We start from the raw sequence: 22,333 nt of genomic DNA, 5'->3' as shown, positions 1-22,333 counted from the left end.
TCCTTTTTACATTTACTGGGTTATTTGTTCCTCCTTAAACTTTAATTTAACCAATTTTATAATCTTAAGAGCACAGCTACAATACTTTCTTATAAACTGTTGCTTTGTGTACTGTTCTTTATTTTCTTTCACTATAGTGCTAAGGTTAAACTTTTTTTCCAATTCTTCATGACTATTAGTACTTGATAACAACTTTTGACACAAAAATTGTTCTACATTAGGCACTTTATTATGCCTAATCCTCACTTCCTTTACATCATGAACAAAGTGTAAGTAAAGCTTTGTATTTAATGGAGCTATTAATAACTGGGTTAATTCTGCAAATTTCCTAGCAGCAAAATCATAAATACTTCCTGAATTGAGATACTGAGTCTCATTTTGATTTGAATCAATGTTTATAGCATATGTTTGCTCCAAAATTAAGTCACACATTGCACTGGAGCACAATTTTGCTTTTTCTGTGCAATATTCATCAATTGCTGTTTCAAATTCTATACCAAATATAGGTGATTTAAATAACATACTCATTGCAATATCATCTCTTGCTTCTCGCTTTAGTACATGAATTGCAGCAATCATTACTCTCTTTAGTGCAACTGCTGAGCTACAGCTAACAAGATTAATTAGTGGAATTATTTGTTTGTATATATTAAGCTGTAAAATATCAACAACCAATGGCTGCCATTGTGTCATATCAATTACATTTGAAACACTTCTCAGCATTTGACAAAGTGTCTGCTTACTGAAACATTGATATGGTTTCATGGCTGATAGTTCATCTTTAAACCATCTAAAAATTGCAGTAAATGACATTTCATTTAATATTAATAAGTTATATAGTGACTTATAAGCTGTATACTGTATGTTATCATTCTGATCTCTTTCCCTACTATCAAAGTCCCCAGAGTAAACTTCATTCCATGTAATATCTAAATATAGATTACTTGATGTTTCAATAATCTTTTCAGCACCATCAATAACTACAAAAATTTCATCATCTATATTTTTTATATTTACCTCTTTAAGTCCGATCCAATTGTCTGACCTAACATCAGAATACCAATACTGTTTATTTACATTGGCCAAAGAAGCTTTTATTTTACTTAGAGGGATTAGTTGCTCATTTGGTATGTTTTTTTTGTGGAAACTAATTTCTCCACTCTTTTTTTGGTATAAAAATTCTACATCAAAAGTCTCCTTTTTACTGCTAAATCGAGGATCACTTATAATGAAAGTTCTACCAAGTATATTTGAAGACTTTTTATGTCTTACCCAACACTCACGTCCCCTCAAATCTGAATCTAATTCTTTTAAAAAGGAAATCTTATATGAATTATGAAACAATTTGGATGCCATGTCAGAACCATCCTTTAAATTATCCCATAGTTTACCACCATATTCCTCCAAAAATTTGTCACCGTCATACTCAAAAATATTAAAATTCCCGGTGACTATCTCATTTACAATTTCAATAAAGCATCTTACAGTAAATTGAATATTTTCCTTCCATAAAAAACTAAAATTCGCCACGTTATCATTAGTAAAGTGAGTACTCTCATTAACTTGCATTGAATTTAAGTACTTTTTAAACATAGATTCCAACAAATCTAGTTGTCTCAGAAAAATTTTTACAAACTTCAAATTTATTTCCCTTTGAAAAAGATCATAAGAAAAGTAATTAAAAACAGCTTGCTTTGTCAAAGGATCTGTATTATTACAAAGTTCACTCAAAATAGCCTGAAGTTTAATATTCCCATCATTCATATTTCTATACATTGCTTCTCTTCTTAATTTCATATTCTTTAAACTTCTCTCTTCTTTACTTAAGCTAAAAAATTCCAATATATAAAGTGGTAATGAATTCCATTTATCGTTATTATATCCAATTTTTCTCTTCTCAATTCTTTCTATAAGTTCTTCTGCAGTTGATATTTCCTTTATCTCTTCTGTTGCATACTCCAATCCTTTTGTTCCTACAGTGATAGTTTGATCACACCCAAGTCCGAGATCATTTAGAATAAATTCTTTCTGTTTCCATGACCAATTAGCAGGATCATCTAAAGATCGTTTAACCAATATATATATATCATTAGGATGCTTATTCACATACTCTCTTACAATTTGCTGAGTTAGTGCTGCTCCTTCTCTTGTATTCTCCTTTAGTCCGGGTAGATCTACTAGGATCATATTTACAGATTTTTCTGATTTTATTTTAATATTAATTTCATTTGAATCTATCACTCCATTTTTTTCCAATGTCTTTTTCGCAATAATTTCTGGGAGACTATCAAATTCAATTATTTCATCATCAATAATGCAATCGATTGTTTCTACATTAAGTGCCAATTTATCTATATCACTGCTCGATGTAGAATCTGTATGACATGAAATTGGTGAATTTAGTGCACTTCTTGGAGACTTTGCATAAATATGGAATATAATTGGGCAACACGTCCCAATGTCACTTGAAGAATAGCCCAGTGGATAGCCAATTAAAGAGTCCAGTAATGTTGTTTTCCCCATGCTCTGTTGTCCAATAACAACAATTCGTGGGATTTGATCTGATAAGTTCGCCAATTTTAGAAATTCAAAACACTGAATATAAAGTAGAGAAGCTGAGGCCTCCTGGTTACTTTGTACTTGATCTAGCAGGCCTTTGACTCTCAGTATATCTTCATGTGTTATATCTAATTGTGGAAGATCCATTAGCTCTTGTATTTTCTTCAAATAGACCTTTACAAAAGAAAAGAAAGAAGCCTGAAAGACCACTATATTGCATGCATGGGGTATGCAATGTCTAAACAGTAGCGCCAATTCGGTACCCACAAATTACTCTTTGCTTACTAGTACCCCCACCTTGTCAGTTCTATTTCTGAAGTACTACTGATGATCTTATGGAGGCAATATACAACAAATTCCTAAATTCTTGTATTACAGGATTTTGTCTACATCCTGGAGGAAAATGTAAGCTTTAGTTTTCCCTTGAATTAGAATTTTGTTTGCTTAGAAAAATATTTACTTTCTAAATTAATATTCTAGATTTAGCAACTATTCAGGGGGACAAAAGAATAAATATCTATGATACAACTGATGGAAAACCTGGTATCTTGATAAAAACTTTAAGTAAGCATAGAGGGCGGATATCCAGAATAGATTGGACTGAAGGTACAACTAAAAGTGAAGGTATATCCTTTTTACTTTCTAGTGGTGAAGATCGCCTAGTGATTGTTTGGTATATTGAAGAGATTAATCCATCAGAATTAGGTGAAATTATTCCTCTTTTAAATGTCTTACCATCAAATTGCATTCCTACTATATGTAGTTTTAGGCCTCTCTATAATAGTAACTGCTTTTCGGTTGCTACTGCAAGTGGAGATATTTTCTTCTTTTACAAAAATAAAGTAGATTTCTGTAATTCTAATATGTCTAGAAAGGCAATAATAATGAGATCTCATACATATGTCCAACAAAAAGTAGCTCTTACTGACTTACCAATTCTTTGTTTATCATGGAATCTTAATGGAACAATGATTGGATGTGGAACTATGGATGGGAAGGCTATAATTCTAAAGTTAGGTAATTCTATAAATAATGATAACCATCTCCTATCTCATGACCAAATTGAAGTTGTGCTTTCTATTGAAGAACAAAGTTCAATATTATCATGTGACTTCAGTCCCGATAATGAATTGGTTGCATTTACAGGAAGAGATTGTATTATCCACATTATAAATTTGAAAAAACAAGGTTCACTTAAAAATATAGAGCTTAAATGGTTTGGATTACCATTTCATAGTATAAAATTTGTTAGAAATTACTTAATTGTAGCAGTAGGTCATGACTGTATACCAATTTTAATTGAGAAAAGTACTAAATCAGAGTGGATATTTATTACATCTGCAAGTAAAGAAAATATACCATTATACCTTCAACCTGAGTGGCAGGGTATTAATGACCCAACAGAACTTTTTATATTAAATACTATACACAAGAAACCAATAACAGATATACAGATCATAGACTCAAAGGAAATTGCCTGTACGAGTCTAGATGGAATTTACTCTCAGTGGAAAATAAATTAAGATTACTAGTAGTTAAGATCAAGATTAGTGTTATCTATTAGATGGTAGTAAGAATATCACTACTAACTTTATAAATAGGTATTAACAAGAGTTGTTTAATATATCAAATATATAGGAGTAAATATTTGTCAAATAGACTTAGTATAACAGAAAGTAAATAAATTTATGTACATGTTGAAGTGTACTTTTAGTTTATTCATCCACTTTTCTATCCAAAATAATCACACCTGGTATTTTTACTGGAGTAAAAAATGGAGTTCTATTTTTTGAAATACTTTTCCTATACTGCGAGTTATTTTCAGTGTTAGTAGATAAAAATGGAACTGACTTATCAGTCTGAGTTTTGCAGAATGACTTATAATCACAATTATATTCATTGAAACTACTTTTAGATGGATTTATGCAGCTTACTTTATGATCTACAATATAGTTTCCATAATGATCATCAATATTTAAATGGCTAAGTTGCCTAATCTTTCTTAAAAAACAAGCAGCATGTTGGGGAATCATTTGTTCTTCTGATATATCTAATTTCGAAAAAGCCTTGCATGGAAAATTAAAATTATATGAGTGAAACTTTGTTATTTTTTGTTCATAAGAATTTGAAGTTTTACTATTCGAATGAACACTTGTCAAATCCATAGGTGCTTGAACTGTTCTTTGGGAATTCCAATCTAAAGATATTTTTAGTGAATCTAGCCAGTAATCTCTTTTATAATAAGTTTGACTTCCTTCAATATAAACCGTATTTACTCCTGATAATCCGCACATACAATCATAATCTTTCCAACAAACTGGACAAACGAAAGTTAAGGGTGGAATTTTTTCATTTATAGGGTAATATAACGATTTATCAAATTCTAACTGTTTATTTATATAGGAATTATTTAGTAGTTCATTTGAAACACTTTTTGAATTTATTATTCTAATTGGAACTTCACCAACAGATCTTCTACGAGTTTTTGTTTCAGAATTAAATTCCATATTTTTAGCTGGTAGCTCATACAATTGAGGGCATAAGACCAAGGGTAATGGATATGGACACATCTTAATTGCTGCAAATTCTCCAGTCTTAAGTTCAACAACACTTCTTCCATCAGCAGCTACCTGAACACCATTTCTAGAATTATTTGGGACATGGATAAGTAATTCAGTAGATTCTGGTAATATAACTGGCCTAAACGAAAGTGTATGTGGACATATTGGAGTAAAGAGTATACCTGGAACTTTCGGATGTACAATACTTCCTCCTGCAGACATAGAATAAGCTGTAGAGCCAGAAGGAGTAGCCAATATAAGACCATCTGCAAAAACTCTTGTAAAGTAGCACCCAGAGCAATATACATCTAATGATACTAAACAGTGTCTATTCCCTCTTTCAAATACACACTCATTTAAACAAGAAGTGTGGTTAATATTTCCATCTTCAAGCAAAGCGTACAAACTAAGTCTTGATCTTAAAGTGACTGCAAATGTCCTTTTTTTCATAATACGATCAATTATATCATGTGCTCTAGTATAATGAAACAATGCCATATATCCAAGTGATCCCATTGCGATACTAACTACTGGTGGTACAGAAGTTTGGAATAAGTGAGAAAGCCATAATAAGGTCCCATCTCCTCCTAGGCAAATTGCTAAATCAATAACTTCACCCAAATCTTCTTTAATCCCTGTTATTGAAATAAACTTAAAACTGGAGTTATATTTATTCAAATCATCCAAAGCATCCTCTTCACAATATAATATTGCATTATATACTGTGAATAGAAATTCCCCTAATTCAATAGCTAAAGATGTTGCATTTGGAGATTTCGGTCTTTTAATTATTAAAATATTCTGGGGACTTTTAGAAAATCTGCATACACTATCACCAAATATTAAGTCATGACGGTTAGTCATAGAGATTGATCTGTATATTCCATAACTATTGAATACATTCACAAAATTGAGCTTATGCTTTTAGCGGTTACAGAATTTCAGACATCTACTATCCAAAATAGCTTCGAATTAAAAAGTGATATCAATATGGGGACATATTTCTAATTTGAGCACATCTATAAATGATTCTGATAGACCTAACATATTATAAGATTATATATTTTTCTTCCATACTTTTATAAGTGCAACTGTATATCTAAAAACACAAATTTAAGTAATTCCACTTGTTTCTATATAAACACTAATTATATTAAAATCATGAATTCCTTACAAGTTTTATAAGTGGTATATTAAACTTATTAGAACACAAATTTGAGAATTAAATTTTAAATTGTATGGTGATTAGTAAAGTCTTGAGTAGTTGTAATTTATTGAAATACTTTATGAATTTTAAATTTGATATTTATAAATTATACTCATAATTAAATACACTGAACCAGTTATAGACTTAAAAAATGGTAAATAGTAAAGTTATATTTCACTAATAAAAGTAACCAACTTCATAAATGAAAAAAAATAATAAATTTGTAGATCTAACTTATTCTGTGATTTATGATATATTGAGAAATATTAATTAAATCAATTCCATTTAACGGATTATGTTTATATAAGATATAAACATATATTAAATACTAAATCACAAGTGAGTCTTCAATTTTGTATTTTTGAAGTAGCGATATTACTTCCATGTTAAAATTAATTTCCTATATCCGAGTTTACTTTATAATACATAATAAAGTACTATCAAAAAATATTATCTAAATCAGCTCACTTATTTTTAACTATTGATAGATTGTATAGTCAAAAGTAAATTATTACAAGGTAAGGACAAGGATGTTACAATACCTACTAGAAAGTAAGATACTGATTTATAAAATGTATATTATCGTATTTTGATAGATTTAAATAGTTATAAGATTAATATTATTTATATTTCAATAGTATGGTTATTCAATTTAAATTGATTAGGACTCCATCTCAGAAGATAAAAAAAAGTTACTAGATTTAGATAAATTCCTTAAAACTATATACATCCAACACTTTTTTAGCTTATTTGTACATAACTATATATTATCTGTGTATTTTAAGTATAGCAAATTAATTATTTAATCAATTTTATTTTATAATTATTAGATCCCTGTGTTAGTCTCATTTAGATATCTGTATAAAGTACTTAAAGCTTTGTATTTAGAAACGAAACCATAAAATTAAAATTAATTCGATATTTCATATAATTAATATTGGTCACTATTTATTAAGAAGTCAAATCAAGTTATTAAACTTTTTTTAAAAAGCTCCTATATTAGTCTTTTTTTTCTATTTCGTCCCGCACTTTTAATGACATCTATAGCTATGGTACTTTCCCAAGAGAGCTCTTTGCTACTTAACTCTGAAAATGCTCTTTTCTTATTTGATATAGCTACTAACTTATCAAAAACTCCAAATGAACGTTTCTTTTTCACAAAATCTTCTTCAAAGTTAGTTATATTTTTTGTTTTTTGTGTTAAGTTTGTAACTTCAAACTTCTTGTTCAGGAATCCCTCAATTTCTTGAGTTCTCTCATCTATAACTGTTTTTTTTAATTCAGAGAATTTTTTATTGTTCAAGGATATCCCATATTCATTATCAGTAGAGTTGGACACAGTTTTCGAAGCTGTAGTAGCTTCCTTATACTGCCTGTTATTGATAAATATACTTTGCTTGCAAATATCAGCTAGGGTATTTGTGTAAATTAAAGTTTGTTTTATATAGGGTGATTGTATATCTGATTCATTCAGAAGTTGAGAAGAGCCAGAACAATAATCATTTATGCAATTAGTATTTTCAGTCTCTGGCTTGTTTAGATCACATCTAATTACTTTTGTTGAAGACTCATTGGAAAGCTCTGAAATATTACCATTCACTTTTTTAAAACAAGTAATAGCTGAATTTATTTTTAGGGAGTTTGTTTCACTCTTTAACTTGTAATTGTCTGAACAAATAGCTTTTACCTTGCCTTTTTTAAATGTAAGTAAATTATCATCTTGTCGATAACTTGAAACTTTGTCAAAATTACTTTTCACAATAAAGAAACTGTTATTTTGGTACAAACTAGTTGCAAGGAAATCTTTATTGCTTTCCGGAGCTCTATCTGTTGATGTGATTAGTCTAAATTGTATTGGTGGTAATATTTGAATACTGAAAAGAGGTAAATTTGTATTTCTGTCTATAATAAGATTATATTCATAGTTAAAATACTTATCTGTTCTTTCCACTTTTTCTTTAGATAAAATTTCATTACCTAAATAAAATTTTTTATGTTTCTCTGATAATATTTCTTGTGTTGAAGACATTTCCACCAATTTATCTTCGGTTGATAAGATAAGCTTCTGATTATTATCAGTCATTTGATACTTTATATATTCATCATTATCTCTTTGGATTTCATTAATATCACAAGTTCCAAGTAATTTCATAAATTGCATATTGTTCTTGTTCTTATTTACTTTAGTAATTATAGGCTGTATATTACTTTTCAAATCTCCAAATAAACTTTCATTTCTGAAGTATTTAATTGGCTTGAATAGAATACTATCCTCAAAAGATAAAAGTGAATATCTATTTGAGCTAATAGCTAAGGAAATATCCCAAAGTAAAAATTTATTTACTTGTTCAACAGTATTTCTAGCACCAATATCAATATATATATTATTTCTATAAAATTTAGTATTTGAGAGTATATTATCAAAATTTTTGCTTAAATTTAAACCTGTGGCATCTTTACTTCTTTTCTCATATGAATATTTATACTTAGAATATAAAGCATGGCTTGTACTTCCATTAGATACAATATGAGTCTTTAAATCCTTATTCAAATTATCTTTTTGTTCTAATGAAGTTTCGTATCCAAAATCTATACTATTTCCATCAAATATCTTAAATATTAAATTTTCTGAATTCCAGTAGAGAGTGTCTGAAATCCTAATAGTATTAATTATTTCTCTATTCAGAATATCTTTAATTAGTTTTATGATATAGTAATATTCTGATTTAATAAGAGGGGGCAGACTCAGTTGTTGGGAATCATGATTTTGATAGATCTCAAGATTATTGTATTTACCAGTCAAGTTATTACAATCAATTAGTGAATCTTTGCAACTGTACTCTGGTGAAAAAGACAAAGTATTTTGGTCAAATTTTCTGTAAAAATAACTGCGATGTATTATATTCAAAATATATAAAAGCTTTTTCATAATTAAGCTATAACTTTGTATATTTGGATTTCTTCTTGAGTTAAACTCAAGTATAGTCTTAAGAAAGTTGAGGGATTCTTCAATTTCATCTTCAATCCAAATATTTCTTGATTTACTTAATTGAAAATGATTATTTAAATTTTCTTTTGAGTTTTCTATTAGATAGTTGTGAGTTAAAAAGTTTACTTTCTCTAACTTCATATTATCTTTGAACCTGGAAGTTTTTAAATTAAAATTAAAATTTACTTCGTATGATTTCGAGCTATTATCAATGCTCAGTCCATTTAGAATGTCTTGTTTGTCTTCTATCAGTTCTAGTTCCATATTATATACAATTTATATTGGAAATGTGTATCTAGAAACACCGGTAACATAATATATTGCATGCATAAATTATACATGCATGCAGTACTTCTAATTTATTTAAATTTTAAGTACCTGAAAGGTAAATTTATAGTTTTACCAAGTAACATTAATTAAAGTATTTTTATTTCAAAATGTTTACTATTAAAGATTAGTATCAAATCTTCCTTTAATAATAGTGAATTTATTTTCAGAAGAAGCTTTAACCATTTACTTATCAAAATATTAATAAGTTTAGTAATTTTGTAGAGTATCAAAGTTATAGAATTATGAAATTTATTCATTTTTTTGGTAAGTTACAGTACATGTTTTGTCAGTATGTCCTTTTTACTAAATCTTAGGCGCTAAAATATGCATTATATTTAAGTGTCAAAGTATTGAAAATACGAATTATATAATATAAATATAAATATAAATAAATGCATAATTTATATGATATAAGGTATCATGAAATTCAGTCTGAAAAGGTATTAAGTTCTCAGCAGCCTGGACACCTGAAACTAAAATATAGAAGACTAAATAAGCATGAAGAAAATAATGATTCTACTAAATTTGATACTCCTATAAGACAAAATACTGAAAAAGAATCTGAAGAAAATAGTGATTCTGATGACGAATTATTACATGAAAATATATCTAGTGAAGATGAAGTTTCATCTGCAGATGATGATGAGAAAGCTCTAATACTTGAATTGGAGAGAATCCGTAAATCCAACCAAGCTAATGCGGCTAAAGACGAAACAGTTAATCTATTAGGTAGTGAGCTACAAAGAAATCCTCTTCTTGAAGATGAATTTGAGTCAGAAAATGAAGTAAAGGACTTTACACTAAAAAAAAGATGGACAGATGATGTAGTATTTAGTAATCAGTCAAAGCGCGAAAAAAAAGTTAAAAAAAGGTTCATCAATGATACTGTTAGAAGTGATTTCCACAAGCAGTTTCTAAAAAAGTATATAGTATAGTTTACTAGCTTTTAATTTATATCCTAAGTTTGCTTGTTTTTGTGAAAATTTCTAAACATAGAGTGCATATCACTAATTTTAGCTTTATTAGATCTCTGCTTCAAAGTGATTACAGGTCTATTTAATTTTGTTGGTCTTGCATTCAATGCTCCACTGATTATTTGGTCATTTTGAGCTTTTATGGAAATTTCCAGATCTCCACCAGATAACTTGGCAAGGCTTGATTTCGTTGTAATTACTTTGGGATATCTAGTGCTCATATTGTCTATCTGAGTAGTTCTCCCAGAAGTTAATACATTATCTTCTTCATCATCTGATAAAAGATCATCACTGGCTTTTATTTTATTTAATAAGTCAATCTGGGCACTTAATTCGCTAAAGTGTAAGTTTTCATTGTCTAGAGGGAAAGAATTTATAGGGAGAACTCTATAGCTATACCCTTGGTCAATAATGAATTGTTGCCTTTTATCAGCATATTGCATTTCCTCTGTATCTTTTGATAAAAGTGAATAAAAGAATGCATTATAGGACGTCTCATTTACAGGATCTTCTGTATTTTCTATTGAAGCAGATAAAGATTTTTTCTGCCAATTAGAATATGGCTTAGGACGAAGTATACGGCCTAATCTTTGAGCTTCTTGCCTTCTAGAAGCAAAGTTAAAAGAGATCTGTATAACAACATTAGCCAAAGGAATATCTATTGCATTATCTCCTACTTTAGAGAGGAAAATAGTGTTAAAATTGGGATTCTGCTTAAATTGTTGAAGAATCTTAATTCTTTCTAAAATATCTACACTTCCACATACAAAAGGTCTCTTTAAAGCTACTGCAACACTAATTAAGGCAAATAAAGAGTCACTGAAAACTAGGATTTTATCACCTCTCTGCTCATGCCACCTAATAAGAAACTCACACACCTTGAGCTTATTTGGGTTACATACCCACAATTTCCTTCTCTTTGCATGTGAGCAATTTAGATATTCTTTAAAAAACTCGGATGTCATTGGACACCAAACTTCACTACATAATGCTCTAGCTAAGTATCCACGATCTTGTAATTCCATCCAATTTGCTTCATATAGTTTAGGTCCAATTAGCCACTGAAGATCTTGAATTAAATCATCTTCTCTAACAAGAGTAGCAGTAAGACCTAATTTGCAGTGAGCTTTAACAATACTATTAATCCTTCTAAAAGCAGGAGCTGGGGCAAATTGGACTTCATCAAATATTAGCAAACCCCACTCTCTTTCCTGTATTTGATTAATGATATGAGCGGAGGATGCACTTCTTTTCCCAGTAAAGGCCATCATTGTATAAGTTGTGATTAATATTTCAGCTTCAGAAGCTGGTCCTAGTGAATCTTTAGTTCCACTAGTTAAGCAGTGCAAACGTCGACTATCAACATTTGTATAATCCTCAAATTGTTGCCTCCATTGAGTCACTGCCACAGCACTAGTTGTCAAAATTAAGATAGATTTCCTCATTGTACAAGCTGCAGTAATTCCTGTTAACGTCTTACCAGCTCCACAAGGTAAAACTATAATTCCAGATCTTGCTCTACCATTACTAAACATCATACGTAGTGCATATTCTTGGTAATACCTTATCTGAGTAGTATGTTTGAGAGTAATATCTAAGGAAGGATTTCTATGATCAGATCGAAAATCGTATTCTGAGAGTAAGGGTCTATGCAGATCTACAAAAGAAATCATGGTAACTAAATCTACCTTGTCTCCAGAAATCTCGAATGAGTAGATATTAGCTGATGTAGATCCATTATTGGATACTTGGCACTCTTCAGTTATTTTAAATGCCAAATCTTTTGGGTTTAATAAGGGAGCTTCAGACACATTAAATTCATCATTTGAAGTTCCTTGCAAGCTCTTCTCACCTGAGTTTAACTGAAAAGATGTTCCTGAGTAAACTCTTGATAATTTTATCCTTTCATCAGATAATAAGTAAGATAATTCTTCTCTGTTTGATGCCTCCACAAAATATCTCCCATCCCTAAGGACTATTTTAAGTTTTCCAAAAGATTTACAGTGACTAATTATAGCCTTCACTAAAACATCAGGAACCTCATTCTTACTAAATTTATTTAAGGTTTCTATTATAGAATTCACTGATATTCCTAATGAAACAGCTGCATATAAAGAGAAAATTGTCATTTGATATTCATGAATTAACTCAGGTCTACTTAGAGGCTCTGCTACAGTTGAAAGGAATTCACAAGCTGCTGAACTACTAACATGGAATGTTTCCACAATTATCAAACCATCCGGAAAAACCCAAAGTGGACGAGATGCATGATCAAGTTTCAAATTCAATGATGCTGAATAGTCCCTAAAGGGTTTTAGTGAAACTTGTTGCGAGTCACAAGCTAGTGGAAGTAAACTTATACTTTGGTTTTTACTACCATAGCTTATAACGAATTTCGAGAGTTTTGTTTCTGGGTACTCTTGAGGAATCATTAGTGGACTATAAGGTCTAAAATAGCCGAGATGCCTTAAAAGTTGATTTTGGCGCAAATATGGATACTTTATATTTCGACGTGTTAGGTTTTGCTGTTGGTATCAGCACTAGACTTATGGAGTTTGAGGGTATTGATCTATGTTAAATGTAATATTTTAGGCAATATTTGAAGTAATATGAATCTAAATATTCTTCATCATGTGATATTATTTGTTTGTACTTTCTTAATATTTAGCACAAGTATCCAGAGTCATAAACCGAGGATTTATTCACTAATTTAATATTAAATAATTTCTTACTAAAACCTTTAATATGCTATACAAATTCGAATTATTAAAGTATACTTAAATTTATTAAGATTTTCTAGTTAGGAATACGAGGGGTTAAGGAATTGATATTTTAGAATACTGATACTTTATAAGTTAATAATTAACAATATAACGGGAAAGTTTTTGTAGTAAGACAATGTAATAGGGAAGCTGGGTATTAGAAGTGACTCTGACAAAGTACATTGGTTTTAAAGTGAACTCTTGATCTATATCTCTCTTAAATATAATAAGTTATCCTCACTTTTTAGAATAGTGTTCGAAGACAATTGATGAAAGCTATTACATGATTAATTTTAGTATATAGAGAACTATAACCTTTTTAAGTCCTAGATATCTGTGATAATGAAGTGTATTAGCTAGAAAAAAAAGTTGCATGGACTAATCAAAGTCTCTAATTCCAAGCTAATCCACTACATATCGAGGGCATAAAGGAAATTACGTTTCAGATGTTAATTGCAAAACTTGGCTTTAAGAGCCTAAAGCGTACTGTGCGACTTTTGAGACGCCCCTGGTATCTGTCTCCATTTTTGAGATCCCTGCACCAATTTTAATAGTATCTAAAGTTAGCCTTGTGAAAATTTTAGTGGAGTATCAAAATTAACCTATTCTCATTTAGTTGTGTTACTAAAATACATAAACTGTGAATTTTCTTCCTTAAGTGGAAGTACTTTAAAACAAAAAAGGAAAGAACTGTAACTGGGAATATTTGTAGCGCTATACATCTTTAAAGAGTGGAATTTTGTTAACAGTTTATAGAAAAATTCCGAATAGTTCAAGATTTGCAAATTGAATTTGAATAAAAAAAAGTAAATTGAGACGATTAGATTAGCAGACATACTATTTAATTTGATTTGTGAATTTGATAGTATGGAGTCTAAGATCTCAACTACAGGAGATAATGTAGAAGGTATCAAAAGTACATATGAAAATAGGTCAAATAGATTTGAAGAGATTACACAATTCTCTGTTGAAGTATTAGAAAGAGAAATGAATGATTCTGAGTCTAAATGTGTAATCTCAGCAATTTTAGATGGATGCTCATTTATCCTTGCATCGCAGCACTTAGCTAAATCTAATAAAATGTTAAGGGTTTATTCAAAAGAGTTTATGATTAACATTGGCAAGTTTTCACAGTCACAAGGTCCTGAATTTGTAAATGACGTATTTAACCTATTTTCATCGAACTCTTCAGATTGGGCTATTGTATGTGCTATATGGTTTATTGAGAGTCACAAAAAGTCCCAATACAACCTTTCCCAATGTAATTATGACAATATTTTAATTAAACTCCTAAAAAATCTTATTGTTAATGCATATCCAAATATATGCTTATATAAAGTCTGCTATTATAATAGTTTGATTTTTGATATTTCACAGTGCATTGCAAAGTACTTTCCAATACTAATATTTGATTGGATCATAGTTGAAATGAAAACTATAAAGAATTTAAGCAAATTTACTAAGGCTGAAAATATTACTTTAGATATTGCTTTATGTTTGATGAATTATTCTAATTTTGAAAAAAAAACTTATGACGAATTAGAAGCATATATAACTGACTTACTACCCTTAGTAATACTATCAGATAGTGATACCTACAAATATATTACCATAAAGAGAATTTTTAAAATTTTAAAGGATGATTGTATACGAAACAGTGTTATACCAACTATAACTAGATTAATAAAGCGTCCTCAATGCTCAATTGAACTTATACAACTTTTGGAATATTGTATAATCGAAACTAAGTTATTTTTTAATTGGAAAACATATTCTAGTGAGATAATTAGAGTATTAGTTGACTTAATTTACCTCAAATGTAATAGTATTATTACAGATTCTCCACAAATAATAGACAATCAATTTATCAATGCATGTCTGAATATTGTATATCTATTTTCAAGATACTTCCTAAATATTACCTTAATAAACTATATATATGATCTTATTCACACTATTACCTGTTCAATGTCTAGTGCTCAAGAGAAATTGGCGAAATTGTTTACTATTGCTACTATTTTTCAAGGTATCTTAAGAGCAAAATATCAAAGTGATATTATGGAAGCTTTATTTATGCGAGAAGATATACAGAATGGTATAATTTCTCTTATAAAAGGTAATCCACCTCCACTTCCATCTTTAAGCACTTTAGAACACTTTAGAACTATTTCATATTATTGTAGTAATATATACTACTCGATTTGCTGTATATATGGCTATTTAGATTTTTGCAGATCTTTTCTAGAAAAGTCGTATTTACTTATTACAAATGCTTCAGATGTAATCAAACTTTCAATTTTATCTTGCATATGTCACTCATTATATCTAGTTCATGAGTATGGAACTTTAAATGATGAGATAATATCCATGTATGACTGTATAATGAATTCAGACATTGCTCTAAATTTGCTCCTATCTAGTATTAAAAAAAACGCTGTTCAAAAACGTTTGTGCTTTGGTGTATTTTGTGGGATAATACTATGGTATAAGAAAAGTAAGAAAGACAACTTTTTTGATACTCCTCAGATTAAAAAGATCGTAAGTAATCCTATCTCATATATATATCCTTCTCTAAATAATATATTACATGGTCTTAATATTACATCAGCATTAAAATATAATATTAATGATATATACAATTTCCAAATTCTTTACAATGTACTAATAAATAATGCAAATAACTTATGTGATTTTAAAGATAATCTCATTAACCTAAAAGATTCATCTGGATTGTTATATACCTTTTTAACAATATTTACATCATCTAGATATTCAATGTCATCTTGTATAATCTCCTCGTTTTTAATTCAACTCGGAACTATTTTATTATCTTTTAATTGCGAAAATTCTGATTTACTCCATATCTTGAATAATGAATTTGTTACATGCAGTGAAATATTTAACCAGGTCTTATTGATACCTTCAATAAGGGGATCCATAACTGATCATAATATTAATAATCCAAACATTAATAAACAGGTGACTTATTCTATAACTAATATATTGTCTGGAATCAGCGATTTATCCATATGTAGAAGTATCATTTTAGAATTTGCAACTTTACTTGCAAGGGTTTATGCTCTGAAGAAACAGAATCATTTAACCTCTCGTTGCAATATAACTGACAAACCTACCTCTTTTTGGCTTAATATTTTTAAAGCTTTGCTTCAAATCCCCACAATTAAAGGTGGACCTTTAAGTATAGGTTTAGAGTACTGCAGCTTATTAATATTATGTTTATTTCATCCCTTGCTATCTAAAAAAAATATTGATGATGAAAACTTCTTGATATCCAAGAACCAAAGAAAGATTATGGATAATATTTTCAAGATGTGGTATATTGATGAGGCTTTCCTTGACTATGTTATTGGTTTAATTATAGATTCTACTTTTCTTCCTAGCCATGAAACAACTGGCTTTCGAATTGCCTCGTTATCCATGGTTTATATTAATGAATACATTTCCAATGATAAATTTTCAGAAAAGATTGCAAAGTTAATTTATATAAATACTCAGTCATCAATACATCTAGTTAGATGTATGCCTGAATTTTACTCAAAATTATATTTGGTAAATCCGAATACTCTTTACATTGATAATAAAACAAATTCTCATCTCCCAATGGAAGAAATGACAGCCTCAAATTTGAATAATTTGCCTCTTTCGCCTCAATCATCTCTAATATATATAGATCAAGTTAGAAATTTTATTAAATCGGATAACTACAATAGAAATTCAGCTATATTTGGTACTTTAGTTAATTATGATTGGCTTTATCAAGTAACTGAAGATATGAACTTGGAAAATAAAGCCAAAATTGATGATGTAAAAGATAAAACTAACAAACCAAAAACTAAAAATATAATTGATACACAGAATAAATCTGCATTTACCTTAGCAAAACTACGTAAATCTCAATCTTCATCAAAACCAAAGGCCAAGAACTCCTTAGTATGCACTACACAAAAGCTAGTTACAAGTTCTCAAACACAGAATCAAAGCCTTACAAAACAAGAAATAGTGGCACAACAAATCATTGAACAATCGAATATTCGAAAATTGATTGACAAAATTGTTAACCAGGTAGTAAATTCAACTCATGTTATTCAGATATTATTATTAATTAAACAAGACAATAAAATTAAGGTAACAAAAGTTTTTGAAGAAACTTGTACACATTTTTTATTCGAAATTACACCTTTATTATGGATTGAAGCTATTCGATATCCTATTTCTAGATTCTTCTTATCAATTCTTCCTAAAATAATACCACTTAAATCTATCAGACTTGGAATTTTTAACTCCCTTTATTATAATCCCAATTCTACTCCCGATGAGAGCTTACAAGTTGCTATGTCAATGATCACTGAATCTAATTCTATTAACTCAAATATTCCAGATGATAAACCAAACATGAATATAAACCAACATTTAGTCTTTAAAAATTCATATGGCTTGGCACTTTTAGTTACAATAGGATCAAATATATTATTACGTGGATGCTTGCATGATGAACCACTAATACAAAATTGTCCTTTTATTTTGGAATGCCTCTCTAATTCATTAAAATATGGTTGTTTTATTCCTACTAATTATATAACTAATCTCCTTACACTTTATTTATTTGCGCTTGGACCTTCTTCTACACTAGATTATTTTCTAAATCCGTTTAAAAAAGTTTTATATTCTATAAAAGTTGAGTCTTCAGATGATATGGATTTTATTTTATGTATAGCTTTGAACCATTCTCTTAATATTTCTTTAATTGTTTTGAAATTTATTTCTTCATTATTGAACAAAATAGATCATTTTTTATCTTATAAATCCTGGTTGATACTAAAGATACTTTCTGAATCTAAAAATATATCTAAACTTTATAATAAAAGTGCAGATGAAACTTATTTTGAAGAAATATTTAATATTTCAGATCTAGCAAATAAAATTCTAGAATATTATCCCTCAACTAATGATTACTACAAAAGAAATTTAGAGACTTTGGATACTCTTGTTAATTTATTAATATCTCCAGCTACTACTGAATTGCTGCAGTTATTAGTTGCTAAAGCAATTGGCTCATTTAGTTGTAAATATTCTTTAGAATCTTCATCTGGGATTGAGGTTATAGATGATCTTATAAAAAAGTTGACTTCTATACTCTCAAGCTGGGAAACAAAACCAACTTTCAGTAGTAATGATTGGCCTTCTTTAACCTCAGGATCTATGATACAAAGAATGTACCCCTCAACTATACATCACTGGAGAAGTCTCATTAGCACTAGATCTGAACATATTCCTTTCAATGTAATTAGAGCTATACAGACTAGGCATTCTATAAATGGTATTTTGTTTACTTTATCATTGTTAGCTTTACATACAAGTAGTAACAAGCTGTGCCAAGTAATAAGCTTCACTCTAACTAATGTTGTAGACTCTAAATTATTTGGGAATTTTGACAACAATAGATTAGAAATCGAAGAGCCTATAAAAAGTAATATTGTTAGAAATCGTGTACTTATAAGAAGAGAGAGAGCAGAATCTACTGAGTACAAATATATTAAAAGCAGCGATGAAATCAGTAGAAGGAATTTCAGAGAATGTATAACAAGTTCCATTGTCTATGTATTAGATAATTTGAGCGATGTGACATATGTATCAGATGTCTTGATATCCCTACAATATTTAGCTTCTACATACAAACCTATTAATAACTCAGGTGAATTTCAAAATATTTTAGCATTTTCAATTGGGTATTCAGCTTCGCACTGTGCACCTTCGGATACATCTGTTGTTAAAATTTGTCAAGAAATAACTTTGAATTTTCTTCAAGGGAATTTATGTGAAGGAAATAATAGTAAACTATTTTTAGATGCTATTCCAAGCGAATATAACAAAATACTACCACAATTATTCAATTTGATCTATAACAACAAGTCTTTCAATAAGTCTGTAATATGTATTGAAGATCTTAAAAGTCAAGATTTGCCTCCTAAATCCTGCCCAGAAACTGTAGAAGATACATTCAAAATATCATTATCTTGTTGTTTATGTATTCCAGATAAAACTATACAGATAGGGGCTTCGCACGTAATAGGAGCTTTAACAAAAGGCATTGGGGTAAAGTATTTAAGAAAATTTGGTATTATTGACATTATTAATAATATTATGGAAACTTCAGGTTATAAGAATAGCCAAATAAGTCGAAAAGGTATTGAAGGTTGTCTTTTATGTATAGGATCACTTTGTATATATTTAAACAGACTATTTGAACCATATAGTGTGAATTTACTACCTCTAATTATGAAATTATTTGCTGATAATGATGAAGATATTAGGATATATGCTCAAAATACAGCAGAAATTATTATTCAAAATCTTTCAATATATGGGGTTAAGTTAATACTTCCAATTATGACAAGGGGAATTCATGAGAAACAATGGAGAACTAAGCTAACCAGTCTAAGACTTTTGGAAATTATGACAATTAAACTACCACATCAGTTAGCTGCATTCTTACCACAGGCTATTCAAACTTTATGTTCTGCAACATCGGATTCACATCCTAAGGTTTCGGAAGCAGCTAGACAAACTTTAGAAAATATGTCCAGTATTGTGAAGAACCCTGAAATTCAAGATATATCTTCTGAGCTCATTATAGCTCTTGTAGATCCAAATGAAATTAATATTAAGAATGCTTTGCAATCTTTACGTTGTGTAACATTTATTTATACAGTAGATGTTACTACTCTAGCTTTATTATTTCCAGTGCTATTCAAGGCATTAGCCGAAAGAAGTGCTGAAATAAAGAAGGACTCTATAAAAATAATAACTTCTTTGGTATGCTTGTTAAGAAATACGTCAGATATACTTCCATTTTTTCCTGTTCTTCAACAATCTATCCATATAATTTTATCAGATCCAATACCTGAAGTTCGTCTTTTAACAGCAAAGTTATGTGGTGTTTTAGCAAGAACTGTAGGTGAAGAAAAGATAAATCCTTTTTTCCACTGGCTTATTCGTATTTTATGCCAGGATATTGGGCAAACATTAAGGAGTGGGGCTTCTGCAGCACTAGCAGAAATTATAGCAGTTTTTGGGGTTGGCAAATTTCAAGAATTACTTCCCTTTATACTAGCTAAAATAAACTCCCACGTAACAGATAAAAGTAAGGTAGTTCAAGATAATAAGTCCATAGAAGAATTAGAAAGTTCTAATTGTAATGAAATACCTAAAACTGTGGACTCAAATTTTTCTAAAGAAGGATATATAGGATTGTTCATATATTTACCTCGGTCTTTTGGTGAAGATATGGGAATATTTGTACCAAAAGTACTACCATGTTTATTAAATAATTTAGGAGATGATAATGAGTCTGTTAGAGATGTTGCATTAAGATCTTGTAAGGCAATAGTAATGCAATATGGATGTGCTCATGCTGCACTACTACTACAACCATTGGAAGATGGTTTATCAAACAATAATTGGAGAGTTAGATTAAATAGTTGTTCACTTTTTGGAATCTTGCTTGATCAATTAATAAAGCGACAACTTAACATTAAGAGTGAAACCTCATCTTCAGATAATCAGGATCTAGAAGAGGTTGTATTTTCACCTCAACGAAGATCTTATATATTGGCTGCTTTATATATGGCTAGAAGTGATTCAAATATTGGAGTTAGAAATAGTGCAAGTGGCTTATGGAAATCATTAGTTCATAATACTCCTCAAATGTTAAGAGAAATTCTCCCAATATTAATTAGAAGAATTATTAATTATCTCAATGCTAATAATTCAAATCATAAACATATTATAGCCATTCAATGTCTTAATGATTTAGTAAGTAAATTTGGAGAAACTATTTATAATAAACTTTTACCATTACTTTATCAAAATTTGGGAGGACAACTTAATGATGATGGTACAATTAATACTCATACTAATGAAGTTTCTTATCAACCAGCATTATCTGCGAGATTAGGAGCATGTTCAGGAGTCCTAGAAATACTTAAAGTTTTACCAAAAAGTGATATTTCTAAACATACAAACTCATTTCTACCTTTAATTACAGTATCATTAATAGATCCAGATATAAATGTGAGGCAGATATCTGTAGAATGTTTAAATATAATTGCAAATGAAAATAATAAAATAATAAAATTAACAGTTCAAAAATTAATTGATGATGCTTTAAAGTCATCTTCTATGGATACACGTAGATTGTCTGCATTAGAATTAATTATTCAACTTCCTCATTCTGGAATTGTAGATATTATATTATCTCAGATAATATTGGAACCAATAACTCCTTCGAAAATATATTTATTGAAATCAATGTCTAAAATTCCTGTATCAAGCAAATTAAAATCATGTCTATATGATATTATTCCTACGCTCTTAAATGTAGCATGTATATCAGATGAAGAAAGTACTAATTTAATAAGTTTAGCTCTGAATGCAGCTAGTACAATTGTCACTAGTCTGGATGAGCAAGGTATGGATACCTTTATTACAATTATATTAACATCATTAAGAGAGTGTACACCTTATGCAGATTTATCATTACCTAGCCGTGAAGTAAGAAATGGATTAAATATTAAATTAACTTCTGCATTGTCTTTAGAAAAAAAATCTGTATATGCTATAAGGCGTTCATATATAGTTCATTTCCTTTCATTAACATTATTCCCAAATAGTGTAGTATTTGAAGTAGCATCTACAACATTAATTAAAGTTTTAATTCCTATGGCAATATGTGATCCTTCAGAACATGTAAGGCAAATAGCATGCAAAGCATTAGTCTTATTTACAAAAAATGTTGATAAAGGGTATATTGTCAAGGTATGTTCTTCAATAAAAGAAACAATAGCATCTCTTGTATTTGATCCCATTGAAGGTAAATCAGATTTTAAAAATGTTAAATTAATAGGTGTCCAATGGATATTTAATAATAAAAT

The 22,333-nt window shown here is 29.3% G+C and overlaps 7 protein-coding genes across 7 annotated transcripts in view, besides 9 other annotated features; 3 read left to right on the top strand and 4 right to left on the bottom strand.

The window, feature by feature from the left end:
• Window positions 1–12: 12 nt before the first annotated feature.
• CMU_025970 (uncharacterized protein) lies at window positions 13–2,706 on the bottom strand (the record flags this gene model as incomplete). The annotated part of the gene is made up of 1 exon (XM_002139903.1): window positions 13–2,706. The coding sequence occupies one exon, from the start codon at window positions 2,704–2,706 to the stop codon at window positions 13–15; it is 2,694 nt and encodes an 897-aa protein (XP_002139939.1).
• Window positions 2,205–2,225: a sequence feature (AT_rich).
• Window positions 2,707–2,894: 188 nt separating the features above from the next.
• On the top strand, window positions 2,895–4,082 carry CMU_025960 (uncharacterized protein; the record flags this gene model as incomplete). The annotated part of the gene is made up of 2 exons (XM_002139902.1): window positions 2,895–2,964; window positions 3,040–4,082. The coding sequence occupies 2 exons, from the start codon at window positions 2,895–2,897 to the stop codon at window positions 4,080–4,082; spliced, it is 1,113 nt and encodes a 370-aa protein (XP_002139938.1).
• A 192-nt stretch (window positions 4,083–4,274) lies between these two features.
• Window positions 4,275–5,984, bottom strand: CMU_025950 (NAD kinase family protein; the record flags this gene model as incomplete). Its single annotated transcript, XM_002139901.1, has 1 exon — window positions 4,275–5,984. The coding sequence occupies one exon, from the start codon at window positions 5,982–5,984 to the stop codon at window positions 4,275–4,277; it is 1,710 nt and encodes a 569-aa protein (XP_002139937.1).
• A 403-nt stretch (window positions 5,985–6,387) lies between these two features.
• Window positions 6,388–6,438: a sequence feature (AT_rich).
• Window positions 6,439–6,923: 485 nt separating this feature from the next.
• Window positions 6,924–6,959: a sequence feature (AT_rich).
• A 159-nt stretch (window positions 6,960–7,118) lies between these two features.
• Window positions 7,119–7,156: a sequence feature (AT_rich).
• A 165-nt stretch (window positions 7,157–7,321) lies between these two features.
• On the bottom strand, window positions 7,322–9,580 carry CMU_025940 (uncharacterized protein; the record flags this gene model as incomplete). Its single annotated transcript, XM_002139900.1, has 1 exon — window positions 7,322–9,580. The coding sequence occupies one exon, from the start codon at window positions 9,578–9,580 to the stop codon at window positions 7,322–7,324; it is 2,259 nt and encodes a 752-aa protein (XP_002139936.1).
• Window positions 8,702–8,729: a sequence feature (AT_rich).
• Window positions 9,478–9,501: a sequence feature (AT_rich).
• Window positions 9,581–10,007: 427 nt separating the features above from the next.
• Window positions 10,008–10,040: a sequence feature (AT_rich).
• On the top strand, window positions 10,039–10,581 carry CMU_025930 (uncharacterized protein; the record flags this gene model as incomplete). Its single annotated transcript, XM_002139899.1, has 1 exon — window positions 10,039–10,581. The coding sequence occupies one exon, from the start codon at window positions 10,039–10,041 to the stop codon at window positions 10,579–10,581; it is 543 nt and encodes a 180-aa protein (XP_002139935.1).
• A 23-nt stretch (window positions 10,582–10,604) lies between these two features.
• CMU_025920 (DNA repair helicase rad25 family protein) lies at window positions 10,605–13,052 on the bottom strand (the record flags this gene model as incomplete). Its single annotated transcript, XM_002139898.1, has 1 exon — window positions 10,605–13,052. The coding sequence occupies one exon, from the start codon at window positions 13,050–13,052 to the stop codon at window positions 10,605–10,607; it is 2,448 nt and encodes an 815-aa protein (XP_002139934.1).
• A 274-nt stretch (window positions 13,053–13,326) lies between these two features.
• Window positions 13,327–13,347: a sequence feature (AT_rich).
• A 1,142-nt stretch (window positions 13,348–14,489) lies between these two features.
• CMU_025910 (HEAT repeat family protein) overlaps window positions 14,490–22,333 on the top strand; it is a gene marked incomplete at both ends in the record, with an annotated part of 10,330 nt that continues 2,486 nt past the window's right edge. Inside the window, one exon of the mRNA XM_002139897.1 lies at window positions 14,490–22,305. Within this exon, the coding sequence (XP_002139933.1) occupies window positions 14,490–22,305 (7,816 nt within the window). The remainder of the gene's footprint in view (window positions 22,306–22,333) is intronic.
• Window positions 21,517–21,540: a sequence feature (AT_rich).

This window comes from Cryptosporidium muris, genomic scaffold (genome assembly GCF_000006515.1).
Source record: "Cryptosporidium muris RN66 scf_1106632353999 genomic scaffold, whole genome shotgun sequence".
Lineage (NCBI taxonomy): Eukaryota > Apicomplexa > Conoidasida > Eucoccidiorida > Cryptosporidiidae > Cryptosporidium > Cryptosporidium muris.
Note: the sequence above shows the minus strand (reverse complement) of the source record. Positions and strands in the feature narration are given on the sequence as shown.